The 24,668-nt window shown below is 40.1% G+C and overlaps 1 protein-coding gene across 4 annotated transcripts; it reads left to right on the forward strand.

Moving 5' to 3' along the window:
• The first annotated feature begins 922 nt into the window (after window positions 1-922).
• Window positions 923-21,445, forward strand: crybg1b (crystallin beta-gamma domain containing 1b). Of its 4 annotated transcripts, none has more exons than XM_051107795.1 (21): window positions 923-4,870; window positions 5,141-6,100; window positions 6,254-6,409; window positions 6,667-6,705; window positions 6,882-7,000; window positions 7,090-7,237; window positions 7,349-7,488; window positions 9,897-10,023; window positions 10,104-10,139; window positions 10,223-10,371; window positions 10,495-10,621; window positions 11,866-12,011; window positions 14,544-14,670; window positions 14,953-14,982; window positions 15,261-15,373; window positions 15,471-15,603; window positions 15,710-15,849; window positions 17,276-17,399; window positions 17,538-17,696; window positions 18,695-18,857; window positions 20,148-21,445. In XM_051107795.1, the coding sequence occupies exons 1-21, from the start codon at window positions 1,073-1,075 to the stop codon at window positions 20,234-20,236; spliced, it is 7,023 nt and encodes a 2,340-aa protein (XP_050963752.1). In that variant the 5' UTR covers window positions 923-1,072; the 3' UTR covers window positions 20,237-21,445. The 4 variants fall into 4 exon arrangements, with proteins under 4 accessions (XP_050963752.1, XP_050963751.1, XP_050963753.1 ...); XM_051107794.1 differs by having other exon boundaries at window positions 923-4,600; window positions 4,871-6,100; XM_051107796.1 differs by having other exon boundaries at window positions 923-4,600.
• The last annotated feature ends 3,223 nt before the right edge of the window (window positions 21,446-24,668 follow it).

Here is a 24,668-nt window from a genome sequence, read left to right on the forward strand (position 1 = left end):
CAAGAAATGGGTCAGGAGGTCACGGACAAGAAGGACAGACCTCTTGTAGATGTTGTACAGACCACAGAGCAGTATTTGAAAAGCACTTCTGATAAAGAAAGGCCCATCTCTGATGGGGTGGTCGTAAGCAAAAAACCTAAAGTCCCTCCAAAGTTGGAGAAAGCAGCAGAAATTATGCAAACCACAAAGAAAAAATTAGATTCAAATAAGTCTCCACAAACGGAAATGAAAAGCAAGGAGAGAGAGAATAGCAAGTCTTTTGAAACACAGACAGTGGCCGCTGCTTCTGATACGCATCCTCCTACATCCAGAAAGATCAGCTCCCAAACTGAGCACAGCTCAATTCAAGAGAAGATAGAACGGACAGACATCGACTTCAGAACGGAAGAGAAACAGAAACACAGCAACAAAAAGCAGCCTGTTCAAGAGCGCTCCGAAGGAGAGCAGGGAGAGGGGCAGAGGAACAGAGACGTGATTGTAAACACATTGTTTGGAGAGTCAGGGAAACCAGATCCATCTGTGACAAAAGAAGAGAAACCACCGTCCCTAGAGGCCGTGAAGGAGGCCAACTCTAAAGACTCCTTTGAGACAGCCAAGAGCAGGAAAGATGCCATCCGAAACAGAGCAAGCGAGACGGATACGCTGGTCTTACCTGAGAAAGACACTACTCCGTTTGTGCCTAAAGTGGAAAACACCCCTGAAAATGACCCAAAATCGGCACAAAGACCATCAAAGTCAAACCAAAAGAGTCCAGGAAAAGACTGTTTGACTGAGATTACCAATCGGAAACAGAAAAACGACCATGTTACAGAAACAACTGAGGCACGCAAACATAATAATGAAGTCAATGCATCAAAGCCAACCGAACAGAAAGTAGGAGGAATTTCAACAAAGAAAAAACAAGGTAAATCAAAGGACATCTCAGTTGTGCGACAGGAAGACACAACAATTATGGCAACCAGTGATGGTAAAGAAACTCAGACTACAGAGAAAAACTCTTTCACTAAAGAAAATGCCCCTTCTACAAGTAGGACACCAGCAATAGCAGACCCTGCACTTGTCAAAGACCAAAATGAACCAAATGGATGCCATAATTTCACCTCAGATTCCACCTACAGAGGGAGGTGGTGTCAAAAAAGATGCGCCGCCCCCACAGAGCCAGCCAGAGAATGGAGAAGAACAGAAAACACAGATAGTATCTTGTAAAAGTGATTTACAACAGCCCAGCATTGATACTAAAAAGGAAGTCACCAGCACAGAAATGACATCCATAGTAAATGGTGATATACAGTCTGTAGAGACAGAAGATCAGTTTTATGATTGTCTCACAGAATCTGGAGAAAATACCTTGCCTGAAATACCATCCAATAATGAAAGTCTATCTCTGAGCTCAGTGAAAGAGAAGCCCACTTCCTTGTCATCCAAAGCCACTGAAGCGTCCACCGAGCAGGTCAGTGAAAATTTTACCGCTAAACCAGCTTCAACAGATGATACGGCCTTCGGTTTACCAGCCTCAAGTGATGTCAAGAACACAGCTCTGTCAAACTCAGCTAATAAAAAAACAGCTAATGAAAAGACACCTGAAAAACCAACAGCTATTGAAAAGACCACATCTCCACAAGCCTCAAGCATTGAGGAAACCTCCACTTTGCCTGCTTCTACTAATGAAAAGACTACACCTCTACCAGAAACAACCACTGAGATAATCTCTGCAACTCCACAAGACTCAAATGATGAAAAAACTACATCTCCATTAGACTCAACCAATGAGATGACCACACCTCCACCAGTGTCAACTAATGAAAAGAACACAACTCCATCAGAGTCAGCTAACAAAAGGACGACTACGGAAAAGACCACTCTTCCACCAGCCTCACCCAGTGTAATAACCACTCATGAAAAACCAACAAATATTGAAATGAACACAACTCCACGAGCCTCAACCAATGAGACAACGTCCACTTTGCCTGCTTCAACTAAAGAAAAGACAACTCTACCAGCCTCAACCACTGAGACAATCCCTGTTTCATTAGGGTCTAATGATGACAACAACAAACCTCCACCAGCTTCAACAAATGAAAAGACCACAACTCCACAAGCCTCAAACAATGAGACAACGTCCACTTCGCCTGCTTCAACTAAAGGAAAGACAACTAAAGGAAAGGAAAGGAAAGGACGTGACATGAGGCCAACTCTACCAGCCTCAACCCCTGAGACAATCTCTGCTTCACTAGGCTCCAGAGATGACAGCAACAAACCTCCACCAGCCTCAACTGATGAAGAAACTACATCTCCATTAGACTCAACAAATGAAAAGACCACAACTCTACAAGCCTCAAACAATGAGACAACGTCCACTTTGCCTGCTTCAACTAAAGGAAAGGAAAGGAAAGGACGTGACCTTAGGCCAGCTCTACCGGCCTCAACCACTGAGACAATCTCTGCTTCACTAGGGTCCAGAGATGACAAAAACAAAACTCCACCAGCCTCAACTGATGACGAAACTACATCTCCATTAGACTCAACAAATGAAAAGACCACAACTCTACCAGCCTCAACCACTGAGACAATCTCTGCTTCACTAGGCCCCAGAGATGACCAAAACAAATCTCCACCAACCTCAACTAATGAAAAGAACACAACTCCACCAGAGTCAGCTAATACAAGGACAGCTATCGAAAGAACCACAACTCCACTAGCCTCAACCAATGAGACAACCCCCATTTTGCCTGCTTCAACTAAAGAAAAGACTACACCTCTACCAGCCTCAACCACTGAGACAGTCTCTGCTTCACTAGGCTCCAGAGATGACAAAAACAAACCTCCACCAGCTTCAACTAATGAGGTAATCTGCAGTTTACCAGTCTCAACTAATGCAAAGACAACACCTCCTTCAGACTCAGCTGATAAAAAGACAACTGAGCAAAAGGATGCGTATCTGCTGGCATCAACTGATGAAAATATTGCACATTCACCAGCCTCAACTAATGAGACAATCTCTGCATTGCTTGGCCCAGCTAGTGAAAAGACCACACCTTCAACAGCATCAGCCAATGAAAAGGCCATGCCTCTACCAGCATTAACCATTGAGACAACCTCCACTGAGTCTAACTCTACTTCATTAGGCTCAGGTGATGACAAGACCACACCTCCATCAGTCGTAACTAATAAAATTCCACCAGCTTCTACTGATGAAAAGACTACATCTTCATTAGACTCAGCTAGTCGAAAGACAAAGAATGAAGTGATTATTCCTCCACCAGCCCCGAACAATGAGAAAACTAATGAAACGACTACAACTCCATCAGCTTCAACTAAAGAAAAGACCACACCTGCAAAATCCCCAGCTAAAGAAAATGCTGCACCTCCACTATCTTCAACCAGTCCACTAGTCTCCAATGATATCACTAGTAAAAATGAGAGGACCACACCTCTACCAGTGCCATCCTCCATTCCCATAACCTCTAGCAATGGAGAGAGTATAACTCCACTTTCTTCATCCAAAGAAAAGACTCTATCACCACAGGACTATGAGAGTGGGAAGACCACTTCTTCACCAGAACCAATTAATAAAAAACCATTAGTTTCTGAAGTGTCAGCAAAAGCAAAGATTGCTGCTAGTAAATCAACGGATCCATCCACAAGAAAAAAGGAATTCATCCTCAAACCCCTTAATCTTCCACAGATCCCCATTGCACCCGGCAGCTCCTTCCAGAGTAGGGACTCTCCATCTAGCTGGCTTGATGTGGATCACCAACGTCCTAAAAAGAAGAAGCTGTTAATTCCAGAACCTAACCTCAGCTCCTCTGTGAGTGAGACCAACCTCCTGAACGTGTCGGGAGAATTTGACCCAGATGACTTTATAACAAATGTGAAAAGGCTGGCAATGCCGTTCAATCTTCCCCAACGCAAACACAACAAACATCGCTTGCAAGCACCTCCGTTTGCCATGCCTGCCATCAAAGAAGACCGCTTTGAGAAACCCTTCGATCCAGAGGAATTCCAGTATGGCTTGAGGCGAAGGAGGGAATTCATTTTTGATCTGGCTCCAAATGCAATCTCCAAGAGTCAAGACACGGAAGTTAAGGAGGTGGACATCAAACCTAAGAGAGAGAGCATCCTCACAAGGTCCTTGATCTTCCAGAGAGCAAGGAAGGAATCTGAAAAGGAAGAAAAAGAGGAGGGATCGGATGAAAATACAACAGAACCACCGAAGGCAAAGTCTCGTTTGGAGAGGTGCTCTATTGTCAGCATGCTACGCAGCCCCAGCAAAGGGAGACGAATGGAGTTTTTAAGCCCCACCGAGAGTCCTTCAGATGGACCGTTATCACCCAGTGACGGTTCTGGGTCAACAGCACCTGCACTATCCCAACTAGCGCCAACTACAAAACCTCCCAAACTGATCTCGGTAGAGGAAACCCTAGCCAAGAATGACAGCCATAGTGCCCAGTCTGGTTCTCAGGTTATTCTGAAACCTAGCAGGGACATTGGGCCTGCCATGACACCTGACCTCAAAACAACTTCAAAAGACACCACAATCGCTATGTTTACAGACACTAACACTCCTTTTCTTCCCAGTGGTACCCAGACTAGTTCCCAGGTTGTACTGAAACCTACGAAAGATGATGAACCTACCCTGGTGCCTGACTTGAAAACAACTTCATTAGACCCTTCAGTCACCATGTTGACAGACAAAAATGCTGCTCTAAAACCTACTTATACCCAGTCTAGTTCACAAAATGTTTTAAAACTCATAAAGGATGATGGACCTGCCATGACACCTGATCTCAGAGCAACTTCAAGAGACCCAACAGTCACTTTGTTAACAGACACTAACGCTCCTCTAGATGGTTCCCAGACTAGTTCCAAGGTTGTACCAAAACCTACGAAAGATGATGAACCTACCCTGGTGCCTGACTTGAAAACAACTTCATTAGACCCTTCAGTCACCATGTTGACAGACAAAAATGCTGCTCTAAAACCTACTTATACCCAGTCTAGTTCACAAAATGTTTTAAAACCCATAAAGGATGATGGACCTGCCATGACACCTGATCTCAGAGCAACTTCAAGAGACCCAACAGTCACTTTGTTAACAGAAACTAACGCTCCTCTAGATGGTTCCCAGACTAGTTCCAAGGTTGTACCAAAACCTACGAAAGATGATGAACCTACCCAGGCACCTGACTTGAAAGCAACTTCAGCAGACCCTTCGGTCACCTTGCTAACAGACACTAATACTTCTTCACCTAGTTCTGGTTCCCAGGTTGTTTTAAAACCTATCAAGGATGATGGACCTCCCATGACGCCTGATCTCAAAGCAACTTCAATGGACACCACAGTCACTTTGTTAACAGACACTAACGCTCCCTCTCCTCCAAATGGTTCCCGGACTAGTTCCAAGGTTGTACCGAAACCTACGAAAGATGATAGACTTTCCCAGGCACCTGACTTAAAAGCAACTTCAGCAGATCCTCCAGTCACCGTGTTAACAGACACTAATGCTCCTCCACCAGCTAGTTCTGGTTCCCAGAATGTTCTAAAACCCATTGAGACTGGGACAACTGATCTCAAAGCAAATTCAAGAGACCCCACAGTCACTCTTTTAACAGACACTAACACTCCTTCTCCTGCCAATGGTTCCCAGACTTTCCAGGTTGTACTAAAAGATGATGGACCTACACTGACACCTGTCTTGAAAACAACTTCATTAGACCCTCCAGTCACCATGCTAACAGACAGTGCTCCTCCACCGCCAAGTTCTGGTTCCCAGAATGTTGTAAAACCCATCAAGGATGATGGACCTGCCATCACACCTGATCCCAAAACAAATTCAAGAGACCCCACAGTCACTATGTTTACAGACACTAAACCACCGCCACTTCTCAACGATACCCAGACTGATTCTGGTGTTGTTCTGCAACCTGATGGTCCGACCCTGAAACCAACTACAGTAGACCCCGTTGTCACTAAAATAACCGATGCTAATGCTCCTCCATCACTTCCTTCATTTGATGGCATTAAGTTGCCTAGCTTCCTGGAGAAGTTTCTTCCAAAGGAACCCGAAAACACTCAACTACCAAAGAAGATCGACCCACTGGTCAGCCATGCCTCATTCACATACCAAGCTAGTGCAAAGTGATGTTTCACAATACTGTTGTTCACAACCAAAATATGTCACACATTTGAACATAAAATGAACCCTGTTGCACATAAGTGTCTAAATCATGTGTGTGTCCATTTGTGTGTATAGGTGGCTAGAGAAAGTGCCTCAGTACCTGGTCTAGTGGATCTGAATAAGGCTGTTGACGCAGCTGCTGGAAAGATCCCAGAAGTCACGATTCCACCGGCACCTGTAGTTCCAGCGGCTCAAATCCCTCAAGCTAAACCTCAGAGAGAACTGCCAAACGTAAGAGTCAATCACCAATGTGTATTTTCTTTGTAAATCGCTCTGCATGCCTGCTTGTTATGCATTCATGTCCTTATTTGTACATGACAGTGTGACAGATTTGACATTTGAACATGTTCAAAGCGCAAAATCTTTGGGTTATCATCGGATCATGTTTTTGACTGTCAGCCTGTTTGGTTAAATATTACGAAACACTCGCAAACCCATTACCGCATTACTGTCTTAACCACAGCAAGCCGTGGTGTTTTGTCTTTCAGATTCCAGCTGCTCGTGGAATCCACCGGCGTCCCGCAAAGGTTTGCCAGAGTTTCAAACTCCGAACAGAGAATTTCAGATATTAAAACCTGCTCTGTTTGCGTAGCATGAGCCAAGCTTTTTAAATTGTTTTTATGCTTTGAATGTTTGAGCAAAGCACATTGGCTGTAACGTCTTGTACCACTTGGGCCCTAATTTGAAATTTTCTGTCGGTCAGATTGTGATATTTGAGCACCCTCAGTTCAGCGGTCAGTCCTTTGAGTTCTACAGGGATCAGCCTGATGCAACACACATGCAACTGTCCAGTGTCGTATCTATTAAAGTGGTCAGAGGATGGTAAGTGGCGTCTATGGAGAACAAAATACTTGCATGAATACATGCATGATGATGGGCCTTTCAGTTGATTAGACTGAACTGCATTTTAGCTGGATACTATATGAGAAACCAGGATTCCAGGGACGATGCATTGCTCTGGAAGAGGAACGAGTTACCGATCTGCCCAATGAGTGGGCAGAAGAGGGTGAAGAAACATCAGCCCCTGTGGTCATTGGCTCAGTTCGACTGGCTGTCAGAGTAAGTGACCTCGAGGATCTTCTTCAAAGAATTGTTTTGCATACAATAGCCGCTTTCTGAAGGTCAAAAGAGACGGGAGTGACCGCTGTGATTTCCTGAATGCGTCTGCAGGACTACACTCCTCCCCGGATAGAGCTGTTCACCGAGCCCACTGGCATGGGCAGAAGCTTTGAGTATGTGGATGACACAGAGGAAGTTGGCAGTTACAGCCGTCCTCAGAACACCGGCTCCATCAAAGTCCACAGTGGTTTGTAAGTTGGCAAACACGCCCTGCTCAGACCTGTGTGTGTGTGTGTGTGTGTGTGTGTGTGTGTGTGTGTTTGCATGCTGTTGTTGGGTGTGTGTGGTCAAAGTGAAGCTCCACACATGCACATCTTCACTGAGCACTTACAAAAAATGTGCTATGATTCATTTTCTGTTTTGGATAACTGGGCAACTGTTTGTGCTGCTTGGTAAAGCCAAAAGAACACCTTGGCAACCGCAAAGAAATGTACTAAAATCAATCGGAACACCTTAGCAACCACGTAGCAACATGTTAAAAATCAATCAAAACAGAAACATTCTAAGCATACACAACCTAAAGTATACTTCAGCTGTCCATGTGCTGTGACAGTCCACACACATTTTTCTCATCAGATGTGTCTGTGGGCGTCCACGCACATTGTCCTCATGCAGCCCAATTTTTGTGTCTGTGCGGATGGTGCACGTACAACAACACTTTAAGGTCCAGGTATGCTAGGTTTTCTGTGTTACGCTTTGTCTTGCACACAGCTTTCAAAGTATACTCGAACGGCGGATGAGTATGAGCAGGCGAGTTTGACACGTGCAGCGCCACCTAATGGACTCGTTCTGTCTTGCATCTGTGCTTTTGTGCGCAGACACAGAAATTGGGCTGTTCATGGACACTTCCGATGACCAAAGTAATATCATTGTGACCAAAGACTCATACTGTTTTAAGCGAAACTTCTTAAGCGATTTTAACAAAACCGTTGCTGAAAGAGCCGCCATGTTTTGTTCATTTTTGTAAAGCTGCTTCACAGAGGGGCCCTGAAGGTTGCCATGTCCACTTATTATAAGCAGTGATTATTAAGAATCGCTGGGATTGTTGTTTGGGCTCGGCTCATAAAGCAATCCATTTTATGGAGATCATAAAAGTGGCTTATTTCCAAGGTAATGCATTAAGATTTAAGTTCAGTTATGTTCAAGTAATATCTGGCAAGATATCTGTCAAGACGTACTTCCTTCCCTGTAATTTCTAGCATCACAACTCATTGTGATACACATTTAAATATATCATTAATTATTTTTGTTCAGTTCAGTTCTGTACACACTGTGTAAAATTTCTATAAATGCAGTTGCCGCTACCTGAGTATTTCAGGAGTCAATTAGGTCGTAGAATACAGTTGTCACTCCCTTAAATTACAGAAGTGTGTGCGTACAGAACAGAATTAAGCACTGTAGGTAAATCGCCAACCAAATTTAGATGCAGCATGTGCTGTGAAGGCGCTTTGAGAACATAATGACTGGATTCCTGGTGATTCATGAGTGTGTTATGCTTTATGAGAGCGTTTGAGTCACAGCATTAGTCACGCTGAACCATATAAACAATATCAGAGCCACATGAACCAGCACTCGGTCTATAGCACAAAAACTCATTCTGATGCTTTCAGTAATGTCAGAAAAGGGGAAATAACATGCTAATAATGATGAAAGTGGGAGACGCAGACTCTTCAGTCACACAAAGAGAGTCAGTACTTGTCTTCATGTTAAACACTGGATCTGTTGTTTCTGTTTGTTAATGTTTTGCTTGAAAAGTGTCCAAATACTTTATAGGCCCACTGTATGAGAAAAGTCTGCTGTCTGTACGCATGATAAACAGAGAGAACAGAACAGGACAGTGAGAATGACAAAGACAGAAAAAATCAGGAAAAGAGCAGAATGACGGATGAAAGTTACGGCTGGAATGTGAGCAGAAATAGAAAGAGAAAATCACAGATTGTTGAGGAGGGTGGAGGTGAATCATTTACAGTAGCAGCAAACAATAATATTTAAAGTATATCATATTCACGTTTATTTTGACTCAAAATACAGTTTTGTGTTTGTGTCTGTGAAGCAGATAAAAACTGCTGAACATGACAAAACTCATTTCACATGCAAAGGGGGCTTTACAAAGATCAAAAGACATTTTGTTTTAGTTTTCATGAACTTTATGATCATGTAAATGAAGAAGAACATTCATATTTTAATATGTCTCAAAGTGTAAAATGGTCATGAAAAACTAAATTCGAAACTTTTTATGTTTTCATACATTTTATGATTATGTGAGTGTAGAAGTAAGCATTAACATTGAAAATGGCCATGGAAAAAGTACATTTGATGTGTTTTATAAAATATTATATACTAAAAAAATTTCTATGTAAGTGGAAAAACAAACATTAATCTTTTGAACATTGCTTTAACGTTGCCTGATCATTATTAGCTGCATGTGATTTGGTGAATGAGTCAGTGAGGTGTTAACTAGTACCGCCAAACACTAATGAAGTCACTTGGAGTGTGACTGGCTTGACTAATAACCGAGTGATTGATTCATGAGATGATTGATCTGTTATCATCCTGGTCATGTGACTGATGATTGACAGCTGTGGTGTCTGTGGTGCAGGTGGCTGGTTTATAGTGATCCGGGTTTCCAGGGTCTGCTGGCGGTTCTGGAGGCCGGAGAGTATCCGTTTCCGCAGGACTGGGGATTCCCGGTGCCCATGGTCGGCTCTCTGAGGCCTCTGCGTATGGTACGGCTCACACGATAATTTTATTCACCCGTCTACAGTGGTGACGCAGTGTGTCACCAGAAATCTGCTTGTTTTTCCAGGGCGCTATGAAAGTGGAGAATCCGAACGCAGTCAAGGTTTGTGAGCTTCAGTCCCTTCTGTTACATTCATCACTAGTGTTACAGCAGTAGAGACTCTTGATCTTTCGTGTCTCTCTCAGGCCGTGTTGTATGAGAAGGCCGGTCTGCAGGGCCGGTGTGTGGAGGTTCAGGGAGACGTGTTCTCCTTCACCACGACAGAAACCGACCCGAGTGATTCGGACAATCACGGACTGAACTGTGTGGAATCACTCAAGATCCTCGGGGGCCTGTGAGTCCTGAACTCTGCACTGCATATCTTTAATTTGGCTTCTTCAGTCAGTGTTTCTTGATTTAAGAACGTTAAGATATTCGATTGATTGAACTGTGGTTATGTGTGTCGGTCTGCTGTCAGGTGGGTTGGATACGATCGCGAGGGTTTCGACGGGCAGCAGTTTGTTCTGGAGGAAGGAGAGTATCTGGACTGGACAGACTGGGGCGGGACGGGCGAAAAACTGCTCTCTCTGCGGCCCGTCTTCATGGTGAGTCTCATCTCTACTAGCTGTCGGTAACCACGCTTCACTAGCTGTCCATCAGCTGCGCTTTAGCTGTTGGAGCATTTGCACGGGAAATCCTCTTGGCAAAAAGTATCTTTTAATTCAGGGATTCCCGAAACACATTTTATTTAATTAAGTACACTGTAAATGATCGATGATTAGAGAATGTTTTAGAGTTTTGATGTTTTAAAATTTGACGTTTAATCCGTTATGTTACTTAATATTTCTTTGTAGTAATTTACTAGTAATTTGAGTAAAAAGTGTAAATAAATCCTCCACAAACCTCTTTAGATTTTAAGTTAATATTTCAGTATTTAAAAAATAAGCCCATTTACATTATATAACATTTATAAAGGTTTACAATTTGTAAACATTTTAATAAAAAACGTCATTTTTATTTTAAGAAAAAATGTCATCGTTTAAAACCCTAACCCGAATAAAAACAAACACCCAGATAAAGAGCAACAAAAACCTTTAGATAAAACAAAAAAGAAATGCAATAATTTAACAGCACATTCAACCAGATGAACAACAATAAAAAAATATGCAATTTTAATCTAAAAATATGTAATATATTTTTTACATAAAACAAAATATTATAAAATAAAACAATATTTTAATCACGTTAACGGTTCTTTGATAGTCTGACAGTCACATGCAGGTAAACAATATTTATTCCTAAGTGTTTTATTTTGCTATACCTTTTTTTAAACTTAATTTTTTTGTTGCTGTTCGTTAACTCACAAACCCAAATTTGGGAAACTGTTCCTCTTTTTGTGTAAATCGGATGCAGCCGTTCACAGTTATAAACGCTGAGCCGTGCGCTGTTCCACTAGTTTCCGCTCGTCCAGCTGTTTTTGTGCTCATAAACACATCCGGTGTGAACAAAACACACCTCTGATTGACGAAACCAGCCCAATTACACAGAGCTACCTATGAACTGACTAATCATTCAGAAAAACCAGCAAATAGTTGATTTGGAGCATCCGTAGTTGAGATAATGGAGGTTTTTCTTGTCTCTGATCTCCATCAGTCATTATTACTGAAGTCAGTTAACGGCGCAGATCAGACGAACACGAGCCAAACACGTTACGCAACCTCCATCAGCGCATACCTGCGGTGTTTATGAGCTCTGGACGCACAATAGCAGGAAATAGCAGAACCAGAACCAGCGCCAAACGCTTGCCAACTGCTTTCTAATTTAAGCTGTCAAATGCTTTGTTTTTCAGGATTTCTCATCCCCTCACATGAAGATGTTCAGTGAGCCGGACTTCTCCGAGCGCGGCGCCAGCATCGACCTCGTGGAGCCGCTGTATAACGTCGCGGACACACGCTACGGCCTGCACACGCGCTCCATCGAGGTCCTGGCGGGAGTGTGAGTCGTTTTCTTCATTATAGCGCATTCTTGGTGAAAAACTACGTTACCCATAATGCTGTGTGGAAAATTTTTCCAATCAAAAAGTGGCGGTGAGCAAACTGTGTTAAGAGCTTTTTAGCCCCGCCCACTTTAATAAAGCACCCACTTTACTCTCAAATTTAGTATTTGTATATGTGTGCAATATTTTGCAATACATTTGAAATAGTTTCTAGAGATACAGTAAACAACAAAAATACTTCTGGAACTAAAAAGTGGGCGGGCACTAATGCACTCTCTTCAGCCAATCAGGATGTCCATCAGCTCATCCCAAAAATGCACTCAAAGCTGCATGTGATTCGTTAGTTATCTGTTAGTGTTTCCACAGAACTAATGATCGCACCTGTTCAGGTAAATGCACATTGTTTCCCGCCATTAGCAGGTCATGTGACGCACACCCACACAAATACAGGTCGCCTCGGGCTGATCGACGTTCAGAGGAACGGAGGCCGTTCGCCAGAAACTGCAACAACAGAAGAGCATCGATGCAAATAATGTGAAAAGACAGAAAGAGTGTGTGCTGCTGCAGCGCTTTTCACAATCCATGTGGTTCCCTGCAATTTCTGGAATGTGTGTGTGTGTGTGTGTGTGTGTGTGTGTGTGTGTGAAGGGCACCGCCTTTCTATGCAGCACAACGTCTAAACACATTCAGGCCTGTTTCTGTTTTTACGTTGCGCTGCTTCTCACTCACTCACACACACACATACACACACACACACACACACTTATCCGCTGCACAAACTGATGCGCTTTTTTAGTATTTTTGTCTTGTTTTCCAGTACAAATATATAAACATCTTTAAATCAAGATACATGTACCTGAGAAGGAAAATAATGATACATAGGATTGCAAAACAAGAGTCAGAATTGTAAGATAAAAAGTTGCAATTACGTTTTTTATTGTTTTACTTGATGGCGAAAAAAAGTCTGAATTGTGAGAATCAAAATCAGAATGGTGAGGAATTGTGACAAAAAGGGGAACTGTAATAATAGCTGTAATATAATAACCTTTTTTATTTATTTTTTATTCAGTGGTGGGACCAAAAAACAAAACTACGAAATATAAAATGACAAATTGCAAGAAAAAATCTGTGAGCTATGAACTTTAGCTCACAGTTTTAATAAATAAACAAACCTGGATATATTTGGAATTGCCACCAAAAAAAGGGAATTATAAGATTAAATAGCTGTAATAACCTTTTTTATTTTAATGACAAATTGCAAGAAAAAACATAGAATTGCAGGAAAAAAAGTGAGCTATAAACTTCAGCTTGCAAATAAATAAATAAACAAATAAAAAGCCAGAATTGTGAAATATGTATTTGGAATTTTAAAAAAAGTCTACAAGCGTACAAGTTAATTTCTTTTTTATTCTGTGGCAGATTTTATTCTGTGGATTGTGAGATATAAGATCAGAATTGCAAAAAAAAAAAAGTATTGTGAGAGGAAAAGTTGCAAATACGTTTTAACATTTGTTCATTCTGTGGTGGAAACAAGTTTCTGTAGAATCTAAAGTTCTTTTTTCTGACCCCGCTGGCAGATTTAACACTGGTTTATGCAAAAAGTCATTTCATTTTGATGCATTTTGCTTCTCCAGGAAATGTGTCTTGATTTAAGGATGTTTACATGTTTGTACTGGAAAACAAGACAGAAATACAGAGGAAGAGCAGCAGTAAACTTTAGTAAACTAAAGAAAACACATAATGGCTGCATGTCTGTGATTATGTGTGTGTGTGTGTGTGTGTGAGAAGGGCACCGCCTTTCAGTGTCTAAACACATACAGGCTTGTTTTAGGTTGAAGTGCTCGTCACACACACACACACACACTGGTATTCCAATAATTATGGCTTCCTTCCATTGGTGTAATGGTTTTTCTACTGTACAAACTGTATTTTCTAACCCTACACCTAAACACACCCCTCACACTAAAGTACAGGCATTTCTATTTTTTTAAAAACACTTCATTCTGTGTCATTTCTAAGCTTGTTTTCACGTGGAGACCAAAGAAAACATGAATACCAGCACACACTCACTTTTCTAGTGCATATGGATGGATAAGTGTGTGATTATGCATGCGTGTGCCTGCGTGTGCCTGCGTGTGTGTGTGTGTGTGTGTGTGTGTGTGTGATGCATGAAGGCAGGTCTGTATTTGTTCAGGCACATGTGTGGGTGTTTCAGCTCTGTGAGTCTCATTATTTTGGGAGTTGCTGTAGTTTTTCTGTGTTGAATGTCAGTTTGGGCACCATGGAATGTGACACATTAAACACTGACGACTTTTAGGATGTTTCTGCCCAAAACTGCAGCTTCATCCTACTCATGTTGAATCATATGAACATTTTTCTGATGTGAATCTAGCTGCACAGTAGTTTTAAAGGAGTAATAATTTAATTTATAATATAAAGCAGAGAAAGAGACGTTTAGCAGAATGTTCACGCTGCTCTTTTCCATCCAGTGCAGTGGACAGAACTGAATGAGTGTGATTGATTTGTTGTAGGTGGGTGGCGTTCGAGGGTGCGGGTTTCTCCGGTCAGCAGTATGTTCTGGAGAAGGGTCTGTACGGGAGCCCGGAGGACTGGGGCGCGTCACACAGCCGCATCTGCTCCGCCGTCCCCGTCGTTCTGGTGAGAGTCATCACGGATCAAATCAACATGACTGAGAGAAACCGGGTGTTCAGTGAGGCTGATCTGATCATCAGTGATCAATCGATTGATCAGATACTCACCAGTGACTGATGATGTTTGATGAACAGACACACATTTATTTACTGTAGAATAATGTGGACTAATGCATCACAATGACAGCAAAACAGGAATTAACATGTCAATACAGTCAGTTTTGATTTCATGTTGACTGCAATATAATGACCCAAGATCAGTTAATAATGTGTATATTTATTATTTCAGGAAAATCTAGAAAACTCCTGCCACTTCCAGGTTTGTAAAATAAATGATTATATTTATTTATTTATGATTTGTTATTTTGTTCAGATTTTTCTAATTACTAGTCTTTGGTATAATACCATTTATATTATATATATATATATATATATATTAGGAGAATTGTATTAAAAATTAAAATAATTATTTTACAAATTAGAATTACACACACACATATATATATACTGTTAATATATAGAGAGAGAGAGATTATTTTGTTGTCATTATTCTCATTTTCAAAATGAATATGAAGTGTCATTTTGTTGATGTGATAGATCGAGTTGTTCTCTGAGTCTGGATTCGGTGGGACATCTGTCCTGGTACAGGACGCGTTACCCACAATGCCCAGCGGCTTCAGCGTGCGCTCCTGCAGGGTTCATGCTGGCAGGTTCGTTTGATCTGTTCTGTCATCAGTCTGTTTGTCTGTCCATCTGTGTGTTTCTTCTCTCACATGAGTGTGTGTGTGTGTGTGTGTGTGTGTGCAGCTGGCTGGCGTTCAGCGGTGAGTGTTTCTCGGCTCATCAGTGTGTTCTGGAGGAGGGTTTTTATTCTGATCTGAGGACGATGGGTTTCACGCAGCCGGACGTGTCAGTTCTGTCCCTGCAGCCCACAGGATTCGTGAGTCTCCTTCTCTAGTCCAGACTCTGCATGAATCTGCTTCATCATCATCATCAGTGTGTTTGCTGAGAGTCTTAAGTGTACATGTGTGTGAATTGTGTCTCAGGAGCTCTCGGTGCCGTCGGTGGTGCTGTTCGAGCGCTCTGGACTCAGGGGACGGAGGACGGTCCTGACGACGAGTTCGGTGAATCTGCAGATGACGCACAGCTGCTCCAGAGTCTCGTCTGTGCTGGTGCTCGGCGGCATGTGAGGAACACACGCTTCATTTATTCATTCATTCAGTCATTTATTGATCCTGCACATCAGCATGTAGTTCGAGTTTCACTTTAGTTACCCTTTGACTCATTATATTATGTGCTTTTGTCGTTATTATTCGTTTCTAATTTCTTTATATATTCTTACATTTTTAGCTTTCATTTATTTTAATTTTAGTCATTGTATGACTTCTACTTACTTTTTTTAGTTAGTTGACAACGCAGCATTTCTAACTTTATTTTTTAATTTATGTTTTTAATTTGATATGTATATTTTATTTTATTTCAGATTTATTTCTTTTAGTAAAATAATTTTTTGTAGTTTTAGGTTTAGCTATGATTTTATTCATATTTTCAGTTAGGTTTTATTTTTTATATTTTCCGTTTTAATTTTAGGTTAATGTTTTAATAATTTCGTTGTGCATTTTATTTGGTTGTTTGTTTTACATATATCTGTGTAGTTTTTATTAGTTTTAATTTCACTTTTAGCTGTTTTAGTAAGTTAGAGAAATGTTGCCTTGACAGTTAGAAAAAAGAGTTTTTTGTTTTTATTTCGGTTAATGATTCATTTATGGTTTTGGTGTTAGTTTTAATAACCCTGTGACACATAATAATAGAACGGAATAGCATAGGTGAGGTCCCAGTACAGTAGAGCAGATCTCGCTGTGCGACTACAAACTGATTCAGGAGAACGTCGGTGTTGTTCAGCGTCTCCAGTGGATTGTGAGCGTGTGTTTCTCATGGTTCTGTGTTTCTGTGCTCGTGTGCTGCTGGTGTTTGCTGGTCTCCATGAACACAGTGATTCAGTGTTTATATTCGGTGGATCTGCAGGAAACCAGTCTCAGTTCTGAGTCTGTGAGAGTGGAAAAACTTCAGCGGCGCGTCACATTCAACAGACTCGTGTTAAAGCCGCTCACGTTCACTCCAGACACCACAGAAAACACTCAGCAACACTCATCACTGCATATTTAAATCTGCTCTTTTAAAATATTACTTATTGATTTTAGTGTAGCCTATGTAAGATAATGTATAATAGAAATATAACATAGAAAAATAAAAATAATGATACTATATATATAGTGCATAAACACTCACACACATATAAATCAACTGAAATAATGTTTTGCATATGAAAAGTGTTTCAGATGAGCCGTTAGCACGCTGTCTGTGTAGACGTTAGACTCGTTAGACTCCTCAAGACAGATTTTTCCCACAAATAGTGGAGTGTTTCCATGAGTCTGAGCCATGAGAGGATGTAAATTTAGCCTGCGGCGACCACAAACTCCAAACAAACACTGCGGATCATAGAGACGGACATGTGCTCGTGTGCTGGGAGGAGACACACACACACACACACACACTGAACACCATCCTCTCTCTCTCTCTCTTTCTCTGTGTGTGTGTGTGATGATTGACAGGTGGGTTCTGTATGAGGATCATAACTTCAGAGGCTCTCAGTTCTTGTTGAAGCCCGGCGCCATTCCTGATTGGCCCAAACTCTCCTCCTGGCTGCGAATCGGATCGCTTCGGCCCCTCATGCAGGTGAGAGGCTCCGCCCACCGCAGCTCCTGGGGCGAATCACGAGCACTGGGGGCGGGGCTATCGGAGTGTCTGGAGGAGAGATCAATCAATATTTGCAGTGTATTTGAGTCTCACAGCGTTTGTATTTCACTGACGCAGAAACAAGTACATTTCCGTCTGCGGAACAACGAGGCGGGGCTACTGATGTCTGTCGCCGGCTCATTGGAGGACATCAAACTGATGCGGATCCAGGTGAGCGAGGAGACGGGCGGGGCTGAGCAGATTTGGACCTATCAGGACGGGCTCTTACAGTGCAAGGTACAGACATACCACTCAATATTTACTATTTTCTGCTTGTGTACATTATTTATTATCAAATTACAACTAAGTTATAGTGTAAATTATCTTCAAAATATTTCACATAATATAATGCACATTTTATTGTATTATTGTAGTCTAGTGACTTTAAAAAAAAGGCAAAAAAAAATTGAAAGCAAATATATAAAATGTTAAAATAAAATAAACATTATAATGAATGAAATAAAATCTTTTTAAAATTTCATCTAGTTGTCAACATTTCCCATTTTTGTTGAATTTAAGTTGAAGTAAATAAATAAATTAAAAAAAAACCTAATAACTAAAATATAAAATTAAAAAAAATAAAATAAAATAAAAATGTATTTATATGTATAAAGAAATAAAAAAATATAAAATATTATTAATATCAAAAAACAATATAATAAAAAGTAATTTAAGTGTATATAGTAATTATGAAATTACTTATTTCTGCTTTATTTGTCTAATTGTACTGTAATTAAAAGTATTTTGTATGCATGTGTGTGTGTGTGTGTATATATATATATATATATAAAATATTTGTGTACACATTTTTTTAAAACAACAGTATTTATTTTGCTGATTAACAAAATTACTGCAATTTTAACTAATTTTAAAATTAAAGTATAATAATATATTACATGAAAATATAATAAAATATATAAAGAGACTTTATTTGCAGTAAAGATAAAAATCATGTTTTTTTTATTGTGCATTCCAATTAATCTACTGCAGTCGGGTTATTTTGATATAAAGTAAAAATAACAAAAAATAGCTAACTAAAACAATAAAACACAATAAAAACATGATAACATAATAAAAAAAGTATTTTTGACCATTAAAAAAAATCTGTTTTTGCAAATAAACTCTTTATATATTTTTAAGTTGAAATATTAACAAAAGCTAAAAGCACTGGTGTTGTAGTGTGTGCTGTAGGGTGTGATGTCTGACACAGGTGTGTGTGTGTGTGTGTGTGTCAGTGTCTGCTGGACGTGTGTGTGGACGTGAGTTCGGGTGTCCTGATGTCTGGCAGTCGAGCCGTTCTCTCCGCTGAACCCGGAAAACCACAGCAGCTCTGGAACATCACGACAGACGGGATCATCAGGAGCAACGCCAAACCGGACCTCGTGCTGGAGGTCAAAGGTCAGACAAACACTCAGACACAGCTCAGATCAATCAGGATCTTCTGAGGAACGTTTGTTTCCAGAAGCTTTACTTTCACTGTTCCTCAGTGGAGAAATGAGGTTCAATACTCTTGCATTACAAAAAAATAGATTTCAAATTAATAAATACTTCTAAAGGTTCAGTAAACTCTGCATTACAAACATTTAATGATAAAATAAATAAATACACATTGTAAAAAGTGTAAAAAAAAAAAAAAAAAAAAAAAAATGTAAAATAAAAATATACATGTAAAATATATATAAGGCTGTCAAAAGTGTTTTCTCATAGACTTCATTACAAGAATTTTACCGTAAACATGTTTGTTTTTGCAAACCAAGGAATGAGACAGTAATTAGGTTTCGGTAGACTTCAACCCGGAACATTCCTTAAACAGGTTTTAATTTATGACATAAACTCATTAAGCGTTTCCTTAAAGGACTCCTGAGCGACTCCAGTCTGCTGGCAGTGATTCTGCTGAATATAGACACTCATAAATCCACATGACTGATGGTACAGCAACTGTATTTGGCAGCAGAGGTGATTACACAAGAGCGGGTTAACATGAGCCTGCAGCGCCACCTGCTGGATTCACACACAACCTGCTCATATATGTACATCAAACGGGTCAGATTCAGAAAACACTTCAGAAAACCAGCTTCAGGGCTCTTCATTAACACAGGAGACACCAATTAACTCAACAACGACTGAAAACAACCCAACTGCTAGTCATTTAACGTGAAGAAATGCTTGTGTCATATTTCACATGAAATAATTAACATAAGTTATATTTTGCAGAAAGAAAGCATATTTTTATTTTTTATTTATTTATTTAAAATCTATTTACAATGTATTTTATAATAATACTCATGTTACTATCAACTTTTATTATTTTCTTATTTTTTTAAATAATAATAATATATTAATATTATTAGAATTAGTGTTTTTAATATAACTTTATATAAATATAACTATTTTTGATATTATTATTTAAAAAAAATTAAACCCACTCTAGGCTCAGTATAAAAAATAACTTCATAATGATGTATTGATTAAATTATTTAAAAGTGCGTTCATTTAACAGGGTCATTCCAGCATAGTAAAAATAAAAAAAAAAAGCAAACTACACATGTATGTAGAGCCATTATTATTTTTTTTTTTCAATTGTGCCAATTATGTTATTTAAGCACTTGATCCAAACAAAAGTCAAGCTGTAATACAGTGATAAAAATAATGACAGTTTTCTTTTTTATGATCTCTATCTCTCTATAGGAGGTCAGCAGTTTGACAAACACCAGATTATTGTGAATGAATTCCACCCAGACAAACTGAATCAGCGCTGGTCTCTGGAGATCCTCTGAGCTGCGCCACAGGACCCACTGCTCTGCTGCGGAGCTGCGCCGGGGGGACCGGCGTCCTGTGAGGCAGCTGCACCAGAGGGACCGTGGAAATCTCATTCTCATTCTCAGCCAGTGGATGGAATATGACCATAATCAGCTGGACATTGTATTATTTTTATACATGAACTCTCAGATTTATAGGAAGCGCACATACTTGAACAATAATAACTGTTTTCCTTGTGTAAATTGCATTAACGTACCTGTACGGACAATGATCTCAGCTGTATTAAAACGCGAGCTGTGTTTATAAGTAAGTGTTTGTTGTGTTCTAATCACTGAGACGTGTGATCAGCTCTGTGCTGATTGGCCCGTGGGGATTCGCCGGCTGCGGGTTGGCTGTCGGGGGAATCGGGCGTTCATGTCCGCTGGTGTTTTCACGGGCCGATGGAACGCTTCAGACGGACGCTTTCCTCTCACGGTCAGCACAAACCAGACTGTCTGCTGTTAAACGAGTGTGTGCAGCTCATCCACGTGTTTATCTGCATTCACAACAGCCGCATCCAGGAGTTGTGGAGTGTTATGTGTAACTCACAGTTCTTGCCTTTTTCTTATCATTTTGAGAATTGTGAATTGCTTGATAATATAAACTCAAAATTTCAAGAAACAAACTCAAAAATCTGAGAAGAAAAGAGGCAAAATGACCTTTTTTTATTTTTTTATTCCATGGCGAAAAAAAAAACTGAATTGCAAATAGTAAATTCAGAATTGGGAGGGAAAAAGTCAGAATTCCTCGATAAAAAGTCCAAAGTATTGTTTGTTAATTCTGTTGCGGAAATGACAAATACGAACAACAGTTTCAAAATCAATTACTGAAATGTATTATTAGACTACACTGTCAAATGTTCACCTAATCTGACTGAAACAGCTGCCAGTACAAGTAATTACAACTCGTTTATTAAAATTGTGTCTATTTGAATTGTGTATAACTTTAAAAAAAAAAAGAAGCTTAAATTGGTTTTGAGTAATTATTTTGATGAGGTAATGTAGTGAAAAAAGTGTCATAATAGTTGTAATAGTTAATTAAACATTTTTAGATTTAATTAACTATAATAACCCTGCATGGCAAACAAAAAAGTGAAAAATGTAAAACAGGAAAAGAAATATATATAGAGAGAGAGAGTGTATTTGCAAAAACAAATAACTCCATTTTTAGCTATTTTCAAAAAATCCCCTTTTTTCATTGTGCGTTCCAGTTAATCTCAATCAAACTGCAGTTTGGTTATTTTGATATCGAGTAAAAATGATAAACGTAAAAGTAATAACATGATAAAAAAAAACATGATTTCTGAAATGTAAAAAACGGAGTTGTCTGTTTTTGCACATAAACTCTTCATATATGAACTATAATGCATCTGGATGCTGAAATATTGCTGCCGTGACTTATTGATCTGACCATTTTCACAGCGCGCATGCGTTAATTATAATGTAATAATATTACAATGAAGATCTCTTATTTGTTTTATAGTCATAAACAATGGTTTTCTCCTCCCTTTTGAATGTTATAAGTGTTTAGTTTGCTGTCTTTAACTCTGAGTGATTATATGCTCAGCTGAATCATTTAATTGCGTTGTTTTGTGAGTCATCAAGAAGCCCAGTGTATTTTTAGGTCGCCTGTTGAGAGCCGCGGATGTAAAACACCAGAAACATCTTCATTTTTACATCAGTTGTACAGTTTAAAAGGTTTATTTAAAGAGTCAGCGCCATTCATGAATGATCGCTCACACACACATAAAACTCGACCACCTGTGTATATGTGTGTGTGTGTGTGTTTTGAAAGTGCTGATGTGGATGTTGAGCGCGCGGTCAGTCAGCGTCTGCTCCCGTCAGACATCAATGCAGCAGCTTCCGGTCGCTGTGGAAACCATCCGGCCGCCACGTGGGTAAATACCGAGCGGTGCCGCGGTAAAGCCACCGGACAAAGCGCGGAGGATTAGAGGCGACGAGAGCGGCTTCACGGGCTTTAGACCCGTACGTGTGTGTGTTTGTGTACACTGGTGCTGCGAGAACTCACACAACTTGGTTCTGCGTTGAATAAACCAAAGTCGAGAGCAGTGGAACGTAAAAAAAACACATGGTTTCAAAAGATTTAAGTTCTTTTAACTTATACGTGTCGGAGAAAGCACAGTGCAGCCATCTTTAGAATTGTATCTGTTTCTGCGGTAGCTCCATCCACCTTGTTTTTCCCGTGAGAGTGGGCGTGGCCGTTTGTACATTTTATGGGTGTGGCTTCCGGTCTCATCCGCTCCAGCTATTTTTAGCTGTACAAAACAGCTCGTTTTGCTTCTTGATGATATTGCAGATTGGTGCGTCTTAACATATTATTTTAATGTATTATCTTAATTATGAGCACACTGGCTTCTAGTAGTGATGGGAGAAATGAACCTTTTGGAAGCTTTGAATCAATCCAACCAGTTGCTTCGCAAAATAATTCACTGTTTCGAAGCGCTCGAAACACGCTAGTGACGCCTGCTGGTCAAACATGTGTAAATGCAACAAAAACTTAGGCTAAAACATGCATAAAAACAGCTTTTAAAATCCCATTGCAAATGTTATGTCACATTAAATGCAATAAAAATCATAAAATACCATCAAAATATGAAGTATACGTATATGTGGTTTGTAAAATATTTTATATTAAGTTGTTTTGTTTGTTTTATGGAGAGCTTGTATGTAGAGGCCACTTAGAGACTATTAAGTACTTCTCATCCTTTTATTTACTCAAATGTCTTGTTAAAAATGTCTACAAATTGATGAAACTGATCCGAGATCAAGCAGTGCTTCTCGTTTGTAGTGCGAATAGTTTTACCGTTTACTGCACGTTGTTATTCTTCTCGTTATTTTCCTAGTGCGGCTAATGAACCGGAAGTCTCACCCATAAGCTAACTTCTGCATTGATGAATAAGATGGATAGCATCACTATCGTGGACTAATTATCTGGTGAGGTGGATTTACTAATAATATCCAGCTTCCACTAGTATCTGAGCAATCAAGCAGACAATGTTGCTAGAAATTAAGGAAACATTTGGGAAGTGCGCTACACAGAGATGAGTGGCTGGACAAACCGCCTGTAGTAACGCATTCTTTCATCTCTATATGCACCAGACACTTTCCTATAAACACTACATGTACACCGAAAACACTGTGCACCTCTGAGTGTGCTACCTACAGGTGAGTGGGCTGGACAAACCACCTGTAGAAACACTCTTTTCTCTCTATGCACCAGACACTTTCTTATTAACACTTATTAACGTTACAAGGACCTAATAAGGACTTACAAATGTCTACTTGTCAACGCACCACAAATCTTTTTGCACTATTTGCATCTTAACCTTTAAATACCTCTTCTGCACATTATCATGCACAGTTATTATGTAAACTACTTGTATAGTCTTAGGTTATGTGTATGTATAGTCAGTTATTTATAGTATATGTATAGTGACATGTATAGTGTATTTATGTTCATATTTATGTTTATTTATGTAGCACCGTAGCGGAATGACAATAAAGCTTGACTTGACTTGACTTGTGTTTGAGTTTCTGTTCATGCAGGTGTCCATCCTCACAATCGCTTACATCTCGGCATCATGGAGCAGGTGCTGGTCACATGGGCGTGCGGGAGCGGGAATCGCCAGATGTCAAAGGTCAGCGGCTCCATATCAGTCTCAAACACAAACACACACACGACACACCAGTGCCCTTTCATTTATTAACAGCTGTGATGTATTGAACCCAGTGGAGCAAAGCATCAGCACAGCGTTTCCCTGATCTGACATCATGCTCAAACTCTGATCTGAAACCTGTCAATATGTCCATAATCCATAATAACCCTTCCTCCTGTGAATATTTGTTTAGAGCGGTTTTGGCTTGCAAACGGTGCTTGATCTGTGCAGATTTGTCTCCCGATTCAGACCAGACCGCTTTTTCACTGGAGGAAGTGTTATTATGGATTATAGAGACTGATTTGAGTTGTTAACATCTTAATTGGTTTATTAAATGGATTATTGTGATGTTTTTATCAGCTGTTTGGCTCTCATTCTGACGGCACCCATTCACTGCACAGACAGATGGACACATTTCCACAAATCTGATGAAGAAGCAAACTCATCCTAATCTTGGATGACCTGAAGGTGAGCACATTTACATTTTTTGTCTAAACTCTTTTTTTGAAGTACAGTAAAATGGCCGAAGCGAGCACAAAGGGAACAGAAGCTGCTGGTGTTTGGGGTTTCGGGGACTCCTGAGGCCATCGCACACACACAATGAATGACGGAGCTGATTAAACTCTGTGTCCAAGAAAATCAGGACAGAGCAGAAAAAACGTCCTGTTGAGCCTCAGACGCTCAGATTCAACCTGTCATCCCTGTCAGAATCAGATCAGATGAAGAAACGCACT

Source organism: Labeo rohita, chromosome 4, assembly GCF_022985175.1.
Source record: "Labeo rohita strain BAU-BD-2019 chromosome 4, IGBB_LRoh.1.0, whole genome shotgun sequence".
NCBI classification, from domain to species: domain Eukaryota; kingdom Metazoa; phylum Chordata; class Actinopteri; order Cypriniformes; family Cyprinidae; genus Labeo; species Labeo rohita.

Bases quoted from the DNA above. Each gene is read 5' to 3' on its own strand.
- crybg1b (XM_051107793.1), top strand. From the start codon at position 1,073: ATGAACCAAATGGATGCCATAATTTCACCTCAGATTCCACCTACAGAG. The intron at 6,410-6,666 runs GTAAGAGTCAAT...TTTGTCTTTCAG, and splicing joins CTCAGAGAGAACTGCCAAAC to ATTCCAGCTGCTCGTGGAAT. The intron at 18,858-20,147 runs GTCAGACAAACA...ATCTCTCTATAG, and splicing joins CCTCGTGCTGGAGGTCAAAG to GAGGTCAGCAGTTTGACAAA.